The 10,508-nt window shown below is 40.0% G+C and overlaps 1 protein-coding gene across 1 annotated transcript; it reads left to right on the forward strand.

Annotated features, from left to right (window-relative positions):
• Positions 1-846: 846 nt before the first annotated feature.
• On the forward strand, positions 847-2,185 carry LOC102979482 (cathepsin Z-like; the record flags this gene model as incomplete). Its single annotated transcript, XM_055088803.1, is given in 2 exon segments — positions 847-1,580; positions 1,582-2,185. Coding segments are annotated over 2 exon segments (876 nt in total), but the record flags the coding sequence as incomplete, so codon positions are not given.
• Positions 2,186-10,508: the final 8,323 nt, after the last annotated feature.

The following is a 10,508-nucleotide window of genomic DNA, read 5'->3' on the forward strand; positions in this document are numbered from 1 at the left end:
ATACAATAGTGTACTCAGGCTAACTCGGAAATCATACCGTTATACGACGCAGTATGAAACACTGTGTAATTACCAAAATTCTGCAGCTATTAATATTTGCCTAATTTTATGAGGAAACAAGGTGTGAGGAGAACTGGATAGAATTGTGAGTCTGTGCTAAAGGCAGTTTTACTGAATGTCATCCTCCCCATCAGATCTGTGCCCTGAAAACCTTGCTCTATCTTTGGTGCAGACACAACCTCATGCATTTTAGCGGAAGAAGACATGCTCCTGGAGAGCATATTATTTTCTCGGCATAGCCTTTAGCTACTCCAGGGGCACATCTGTGTTCATCACTTAGACCAGCGTAGACTGTAACGGATGGCAACAAACTTAAAGCTTAACCAAGACTCAAGTCCATTGTAACTTCTATTTTAATAACCTGAGCAGAGAAAACAGTTTAGTAGGTCATCTGAGTGAAACTGGCGAGAGACAGTTTCCAAATACATGAAGGAGAATAGCAAGAAGAGTTGGTACAAAATGAGAAAAACAGTTACAAAGGGTGGAGAGTGGAAGGGCCCACTGCCTAAGTCCTGGTGTGGATGTTACCTCTCTGAGTTCTCAGGAAAGGCAGGAACCTTTTGAAAATAAGGCAGCCAGAACTCTATCTGAGGTCAGCCAAGTTTAGACCAGGCACAGCAGAAGTCGACGACCATCCTTTCTACTCCTGCATCGAGGCTGGTTCTATGTACCACGGAAGGGTGCTTGAAATTTAGAGACATGAGGGTTTAGAGTTCACTTCTAGTCTTAGATTTAGATGTCAAATGGCTAAGAAATTAACAAATGGGGAGTTCTGGAAGGATGTGATTCAAGAAACAAGAACTGGGGGTCCGATCGCACCGGCGCGGGAGCCATGGTGTCGTTCAGGCCGCCGCCGCTGCTCTGGCTGCTGGTGGAGCGGCGCAGGCCAGCTTCCACTTCGGCCCGGGCTGGCGGCCCCTGCGCGGGAAACAGCTCACCCAGTTGGGGCGCAAGACATACCCCCGGCCTCATGAGTACCTGTCCCCATCGGATCTGCCCAAGAGCTGGGACTGGCGCAACGCGGATGGGGTCAACTACGCCAGGGTCACCAGGAGCCAGCACATCCCCCAGGCCGGCGGCCTCAGCGCCACGGCCGACTGGAGCCCCAACAAGCGCAAGGGGGCGTGGCCTTCAGTGCAGCACGTCATCGACGGCGGCAACGCCGGCTTCTGGGAGGCGGGCGACCACCTGCAGGGGTGGGAGCACGCCCGCCCGCGCCGCATCCCCGACGAGACCCGCAACAACGACCAGGCCAAGGACCAAGAGTGTGACAAGTTTAACCAGTGCGGAACCTGCACCGAATTCAAAGAGCGCCGTGTCATCCAGAACTACACCCTTTGGAAAGTTGGCGACTATTGCTCGGTCTCCGGGAGGGAAAAGGTGATGGCGGAAATCGACACAAATGGTCCCATCAGGGGCGGTACGATGGCAACAGAAAAGAGGTCTAACTACACTGGAGGCATCTATGCTGAATACCAGGACAAGTCCTACATAAACCACATCATTTCCGTGGCTGGGTGGGATGGAGTACTGACTTGTCCGGAATTCATGGGGCGAGCGAGGCTGGATCAGGATAGTGACCAGCACCTACAAAGATGGGAAGGGTGCCGATTACAACCTTGCTATTGAGGAGAACTGCACATTTGGGAACCCCATCGTTTAAGGCAGACGTCTCCAACGAGCAGTTCTTAAAGAAATGATCTCATGAGCCGTAACCAGAGGGGATCGCATCATCACGGGCACTGGGTTGGTACTGCCATGGTTCGAAAGAACTGGGGGTTGATGTTCAAGTGTCTGACTCCTGGTAACGGCACTGAGCACGGAGGAGAGACACCCGTCAAAATGCCTCATGGCCTGAAAGAGGGTTCCCAGGGGAGAGTCTAAGGGGGGGACGACTCAGCACCTGCACAGGACTGCTTCCTGTCATGATGCCGGCAGCGAACCATCTACCTGGAGAAGAGTGATCACCAAACAGTGAAAGATGTGACCTACATTTTCTTCAATAAATGATTTGGCAGCTATGGTTTGTGATATATTTAAGAGGTAAAACAGTTCAGACTTATCACCAGTTCCTTTGTCACCTTGAAATCAATGGTGGGGTAGTGGGGGGAGATGCCAATTTCAAGATGCCAAGGGATGAATAAAATACACACTTCAAGAAGGCAAGGAAGGAAGGAAGGAAGAGGGAGGGAGGAAGGGAGGGAGAGGGAGAGGGAGGGAGGGAGGAAAGAAGGAAGGAAAGAAGGAAAGGAAAGAAAAGAAAAAAGAAAAAAAAAAGGAACAGGAACTGAGAGCCCATCATGGGGCAAGGTGTTGGCCCCAGGACTGGAGACATGGGCTTGATTAGACATAATGCTGCCCACATGGAGCTGTGGTCTGTCCAGGATTATGTGTCTGACATTCTAGCCCACTGTAGGTTTCCAAGATTGGATGGGGTTGGATAAAGCACAAGTACACTATCAGAACCACGTGCTAATATGTGTGGAAATAATATCTAGAAAAGTCTGCAGTGATAGGACTCTGTTTTCTTCCCCTACTTTAGTGGTATTGCCCACACTTCAAATAACCTTTGTATTACACATCTTCCGCGCCGTGTTTCTTCAGTACCTGCCTTGACTTCTCTCCTGCTGAGCTCTGCTCTATCACACACTTTTGCCTCCCTAGAGAGCTAATTATAAGCCTGTATTTTAGTGTCTACTTACAACGAAAGCTTGTGTCAAAAGCAGCACATATCTATATAGAAATTGCAAAGAGTGTAAGTCCAGAACAGTGATGAAGCAATGCGCTTGGATATGTTCACCAAGTAATGATTCAGGGAAGTTGAAGTTGGTCTGGTCAGGTTAGTGCTGGCAACTGGATGCCTAATACGTGTTTATTGACAATAATCATCATGATAGTGATAAAATGACCTGGTGCAAGTTTATTTGGGACGTTTTCTACCTATAAAAAGCGGGCAGAGGAACTTCTATGCTCATCAAGATCAGAGCTTAGGCTACTTCAGCCTTGTGGGTAAGTTTACACCTTTGCAGGCCCATAAGGTTTTTCACTAGTCCTTCCATCTTGAGAAATAATGTTTCTCATGTAATAGTAGCTTAGAATATTTGCGCATTAGGTCTTAAGTAACTTTTAATCACAGGTTTTCTTGCTAACGTTACAATCTCTTTTAGGCCTTTGGTCTCTTGAGCCAGTTCTGCATAGCTGGGATGCTATTATCACTTTCTCTTCTCTATTTCAAGGGTATGAAGGTGTAAGGGGGAAAAAAAGTAGAAATAGGAATAGTTTAAGTGTGCATTTACATCTTGGATTTTGAAGAGGAAACTCAGATCTTCCAAATTGTCTTTTATCATCTATTCAAGGTCTAGAGCACTATAGAAGTTACCCTCCCCTTAAAACAAAACAAAAACTTTTTTCAGAGCTTCCATGCACTTTTGTGTTTATAGATGGAAATATCTGTGGGACTACACATTTTCAAGCCTTATTGCAGATCCCTAGTTTTAGTGGGATTATATAAAACCTGGTATTGTTGAAAACCCTCCTTCTGTCTTCCATTCTTGAAGCAGGGTTGAGCATTTTATCAAATTGATAGCAAGGGAGTATTTTACCTGCTTGACTTAGTCTTACTATTTTATTTCAGTGCAGTGTGTCTACACCCTGCTGGGTGTGGAGGCCATGACTCACCTGGAGAGAGGATGTTCTCTGGGTGCATCCAGGGTGTTGCAGGATGACTGAGGCACTTCTCATTTGGGCTTGGTGCCATTTTGTTCCTTCCCTTGTTCCCGCTTGGATATTTACTTGGCTACTTGCTCCCAAGGAGAACCAGTCCGTTCAGTATTCAAATATTAACTCCTCTTTCTACACAAGTGACCAAGCAAGTTTTTACTGGAAATGTAGCCTGGTGCCTGAGGAAAGATGGGGGTGAGGAGAAGAGAGATTGAGGTTAAAAGGCAAAGGGACCTGCAGAAAATAGCTTTTCTGTCTGATTACAAGTTTTATGACACTTTTCCATTGTCCATAATCTTTGTGCACAAGATTAAGAAAACATTTAGCGAGAATAACCTCACATTAATCAATTTGTGCCAAGAAGCTTCCTCTTCCTGCTGCAGCACCATCCGCTTGGCCCATTAGAGCTCAGAGAGGGACCTGACCCCTGGCAGTCTGACTCCTGTGAGTCACATTTTGTACATAACACCTCCTCCCTTCACCACCTCTCAGACTAAGCAGTTGCCCAGAACTCTAGTGGTTACAGGCCAGGTACAGCTGTGGGGAGAAGCTATCTGGATGGAAACAGCTGCACTCAGGTGAAGGGTGGAAGCTGTACACCAGGCACCCAGTTCCTCCTGAGGTTGTCAATGCTCTCCTTGTTCTCAGAGGCTCTCTCACCCCTGTGTACTTCTCTTTCCCTCCTGTGGGCACTTCCGGAGCTGGGTAGCTTGAGTACATTTCTTACCCAAAGCTTTTTCTCTCTTTTAAAAAATATAATGTGACTAATGTATCAAGAGTTATATCCAAGAGTGTTCAAATTGGGTATTTGGGGTAGTTAGTCCCAAACCCAACTGTATATCAGAAACATGGGAGCAGGGAAGAGGGAGAAGTTGGTTTAGAAATACACATTCCAAAACAACAAAGTCCTACTGTATAGCACATGGAACTATATTCAATGTCCTGTGATAAACCATAATGGAAAAGAATATGAAAAAGAATGTATATGTATATAACTGAATCACTTTGCTGTACAGCAGAAATTAACACAACATTGTGAATCAACTATACTTCAATAAAATAAATTTTTTAAAAAAGAAACACACATTCCAGGACTAGACAGCTTTATTGGAGAATTCTACCAAAAATTTAAAGAAGCGTTAACATTACTCTTTCTCAAAATCTTCCCAAAAATTGAATAGAAGGGAACACTTCTTAACTCATTCTATGAGGCCAGCATTACCCTGATACCAAAGCCAGGAAAAGACACAACAAGGAAAGAAAACTATAGACCAGGACCCATTAAGAATATAGATTAAAAAAAATAATACTAGCAAATCAAGTTCAGTGACATATTAAAAGGATTATATACCATGACCAAATAGAATTTATTCATGGAATGCAAGGATAGTTCATCATTTAAAAATCAATCACTATAAGAACAAACGTATAGACACCAAGAGAGGAAGTGGCCGGTTGGGTGGCGGGGAGGCGGTTGGTGGTGGTGGGATGAACTGGGAGATTGGGATTGACATATATACACTAATATGTATAAAACAGATAACTAATAAGAAACTGATGTATAAAAAATAAATAAATAAAATTCAAAATAAATAAATTAATTAATTTTAAAAAATCAATCACTATAATATACCACATTAATACAATAAAGAAAAAACCCCACAGAATCATTTCAATTGATGCAGAAAACCATTTGACAAATTCAACACTCAATGACAAAACTAGAAACAGAAGGAAACTTCCTCAACATTATAAAGGCCATATATGAAAAATCCTCAGCTAATATCATACTCAATGGTGAAAGGTTTTCACTTAAGATTAGGAAAAAAGAAGGGTGTCTGCTTCCTTCAACATAATATTGGAAGTTCTAGGCAGAGAAATTGGGCAATAGGAAAAAAGGCATCCAAATTGGAAAGAAAAGAGTAAAATTATCTCTGTTCACAGATGACAGAATCTTTTATGGAAAAAATCCGAAGGATTACACACACACACACACAACAGCTAGAGTTAATTTTTAAAATGTAGCAGTTGCAGGATACAAAATAACATCAAAAAATCAGTTACATTTCTATACACTAGCAATGAAAAATCTGAAATGGAAATTAAGAAAATCATTCCATTTATCAGGGTGTCATAAAGAATATAGTACTCAGGAATAAAATTTTAATCAAGGAGGCTTAATACTTGAACATTGAAAATTACAAAACATTGCTGAAAGAAATTAAAGAACACTTAAATAAATAGAAAGACATCCTGAGTTCATGTACTGGAAGACTTTATATTGTTAAAAGGAAAATACTACCCAAATTGCTCTACACATTCAATGCAATCTCTTTCAAAATCCCAACAGCAGTTTTTTTTTTCAGAATAGAAAAATCTATTTTAAAATTCATATGGAATCTCAAAGGACCTGGAATAGTCAAAACAACGTTTCAAAAGAAGAACAGAGTTGGAGGTCTCACACTTTCTGATTTCGAAACTTACTACAAAGCTACAGTAATCAAGCAGTGTGGTATTGGCATAAGGATGGACATATAGACCAGTGGGATAGAATAGAGATCCTAGAAACAAACCCTTGTATGTGTGATCAAATGATTTTTGACAAGGGTGCCAAGACCATGCGATAGGGAAAGGACAATCTTTTCAACAAATGGTACTGGGAAAACTAGATATCCACATGCAAAAGAAAGAAATTGGACACTTTCTTTATACTATATACAAAAATCCGTTTTGTTTAGGAACAAAGACCTAAACTTAAGAGCCAAACTATAAAACTCTTAGAAGAAAACACAGGAGAAAATCTTCATAACATTGGACTTGGTTATGATTTCTTGGATATGACACCAAAAGCACAGGCAAGAAAAGAAAAAATAGACAGACTGGACTTCAGCAAAGTTAAAAACTATATTGCATCGAAGGACACTCTTAAGAGAGTAAAAAGACAACCCACAGCATGGGAAAAATATTTGCAAGTCTGATAAGGAGTTAATATTCAGAGTATATTAAAAACTCCTATAACTCAACAGCAAAAAACCAAAACAAAACCTAATTTTAAAATGGGTGCATTAAATGATGTCTGTATTTTAAAAAATAAAAAATAAAATAGGCAAAGGACTTGAACAGACATTTCTCCAAAGAAGATATACATATGGCCAATAAGCACATGAAAAGATGCATGAAGATCATTAGTCGTGAGGAAAATGCAAATCAAAACCACAAAGAGATATCACTCCACACCCCTTAGGATGGCTATTACCCAAAAGAAAAAAAGTAAAACACAACAAAAAACAAACAAAAACTCAAAATGAAAAAACAAACAAAATAACAAGTGTTGGCATAATTGTAGAGAAATTGGAACTCTCGTGCATTGCTGTTGGGAATGTAAAAAGGTGCGCTGTTGTGGAAACCAGTTTAATCGTTCTTCAAAAAGTTAAACATAGCATTACATGTGACCCAGCAATTCCACTCCTTGGTATATACCCAAAATAACTGAAAGTGAGCACTGAACCAGAAACTTGTATACCAGTGTTTGTACCAACATTATTCACAGTAGCCAAAAAGTAGAAACAACCCAACTGTTTTACCAAGAGATGAATGGATAAAGAAAATGTGCTTTATACATACAATGGATATTGTTTAGCCATAAAGAGGAATGAAATTCTAATACATTATAATGTAAATGAACCTTGAAAACATTATGCTAAGTAAAATAACAAAAGGACAAATATCATATGATTCAATTTATATGTGGTACCTGGAAAGTAGAATAGAGATTACCAGGAGCTGGGCGGGGGCAGGGGGAGGGAGAAATGGAGAGTTATTTTTAAACCCTTGCAGAGTTTCTGTTTGGGATGATAAAAATGTTTCAGAATGGATAGTAGTGATGATGGCACAATGCTGTGAGTGTATTAGTGCCACTAAATTGTACACATAAAAATGGTTTAAGTGGTAAATTTTATATTATGAATATTTTATCATAGTTAAAAAAAATCTTTTTTAAAAAAAATACACATACCAGGGCCCCATTCTTGAAGAACTGAGAGGCTGATGTGGTAAATATGAGGTGGGAACCTGGAATCTGTATTTTCTTTTAAATGCCTTCTTGTCTTTCTCAGGTATAGACAGGGTTGGGAATTTAGGATTTAATCTCTGTCAACTCTTTCCAAGGGGACTGATGCCATTCTGTGAGGAAATGCTCACCAGTCTATGAGGAATACGTGTTTTTCATGGATCTAAGTGTATTAAACTTAAAATGCTGCTTTTAAAATCTGAGACTGTCATGATCACTTTGTTTTGGTATTGAGGTGCCCACTCATTTATGGTGGCAAGAGTCAGGTTGTTTTTTTTAAAATGTCTGTACTTGGGTAAAATAAAAATGAGCAATTCTTTGTTGGGTTCCCCCCCAAATTGTGAAATTTTAATGGTTTGTTGAATTCCAGAGGCTGGAAACCTTCGCTCCAAATGCCAGCCATTTGAAAATATGGTAACAGAGACTGCTCCTGCTATTTATTTGTACAATAAGAAATTGAAAGGATCTATACATTTTTCTGTTGTTCGCAGGATCCTTGAGCAAAAAATGGCAGAGTTGAACCTGACAGTACTAAGATGTTATTTCTCCTGCTGCGTGTTGCAATGTTCTTCCTCCTAGGTGGAGATGGGGCCGGGAGGGTATAGTATAACTCTTCCCGGAGAAGAGTTGCCTTCTGGCGCCCCCCAGTTGCTCTTGAAGGCCCCCCCTCTCCTCCCTGTGTTTGGGGGCTGACGAAGGGCAGGGGCCGAGGAACAGCCGTTGCTACGGGATGCCCTTGCGTTCCAGAGGACTGCGTCTGACCGGAATGCAGAGTCTGTGGGAGCCACACCCACCCCGCCCTTTAGGCAGATTAGTTAATCATTGAAAAGTGCTTGGGAAGCACAAAGGGCTGGAGAGACTGCATGTGCTGTCGCTCAGGCCTGTGTGGGAGCTGGCATTTCTGAGACACTGAGGCTCCTCCGGGCGTTTGTGGAACAAGAAACAGTTCTTCGCTGTCGTGGTGCAGGCTTCTCAGGATCTGTCCCAGGAAACAGACAGACGGTTCCAGGGAATTCTTATACGGTGCATTCTATCTCCAGAGAGAAGTTAAGTTTCTTTTGTGATAGGATTTGTAAGATATTTAGATAAATGAGTCACATCAGACTTCAGTTTGGTTTTAAATTTTGTTTGTTTTAAAAGTTTACATTCAGGTCATTTATACATAAACAAGATCATATAATATGTTCTGTCCTGTGACTTACTTTTTTTTTTTTTTTTTAACTTAACAATCTACCCTGGAGTTCTTTCTGTGTTAGTACATAGAGGCTTCCCTCATTTTCTTTAACAGTTGCATTCTTTCCTGATTGTGGGTACATAGGTGTTTGCTATTTTTCATCACAAACAATATTACAGCAAACGTACTTGGACCCAAATTTGTGTGCTTATGCATAAATATTCTGAAGGATATATTCCTAGAGGTAGAATTTCTGGACCAAAAGGCATACACATTTGAATTTGGGGTAAATAATACTAAAGCTTCTCCCCGAAAATTCTGTTCTAATTTACAAAGACACCAAAATACTCATCAACACTGAACATTATCAATTAAAAAAAAAATTGCTAACATTACATGCAGAAAAATCCGTGTCATTTAAAATTGCATTTATCTGATTTACCAGTTTTATTGTGCATCTTTTCATATGCCTGTTGACCATTTGGATTTGGGGGAGCATTTTTCTTGTAGTATAAAAATACAGAAAAGTATACAAGTCATAAGTGTACTACTGAAAGAATTAACACAGCCTGAGCTCTTCTTGTAACCACCACCCAGGTCGAGAAATTGAATATTATCAGACTTTTTCCCACCTCCCCGAAAGAAATCACTATCCTGTAATATACCTCCTATAGATTAGTTGTGCTTGTTTTTGAACTTCATAAAATGGAATCATACAACATGCACTCTTATGTCTAGCTTCCTTCATTCAACATGAGTCATTCATGTACTTGCTTGTAGCTGTAATATATTAATTTACATTGCTTATTATATTCCATTATGTGAATATATCACAATTTATTGATTGATGGACATTTGGGTTCTTTCCACCTTTCAGCTATTAGCAAATATTAATGCTATGAACATTCTTGTGCATGTTTTTTAGAATACATGTGCATACATTTCTGTTGCAAACATGTGCATACATGTGCATACATTTCTGTATATATCTAGGAATGAAATTTTGGGGTCATGAGTAGTATTATCAAACTGGCTAATTGTGAATTTCCTATGACTATTCCTTGTATGTTAATTATTAGGTGGTTTGTATGTGTTCTATTTATTCTGCATGTTAATTCTTTGTATAGCTATTGTAAATATTTTTTCCTGGTCTTTATTTATATTGACTTTTAGTTCACAACGTTTAAAATTTTTATTCAGTCAATGCTATAAATCTTTTTCTTTATGGTTTCTAAGTTTTATACCTTGCTTAGAAAGTCCTTCCCTATCTCAAGATTGTAAAATATTCTCTCATGTTTCCTTTTAATACTCATTTTGATTTTCACATTAGGCTTTTTAATCAGTCTGGAATTTATGAGGGTGAGAGACAGAGGCTAATTTATTATCCAACAATTAGGGTATGAATAAAATTATACCATTTGCTGCCTAGATTTTTAAATATTTATTTATTTATTTATTTTGCGGTATGCGGGCCTCTCACTGTTG

The sequence above is a fragment of the Physeter macrocephalus genome, chromosome 11 (assembly GCF_002837175.3).
Source record: "Physeter macrocephalus isolate SW-GA chromosome 11, ASM283717v5, whole genome shotgun sequence".
NCBI classification, from domain to species: Eukaryota; Metazoa; Chordata; class Mammalia; order Artiodactyla; family Physeteridae; genus Physeter; species Physeter macrocephalus.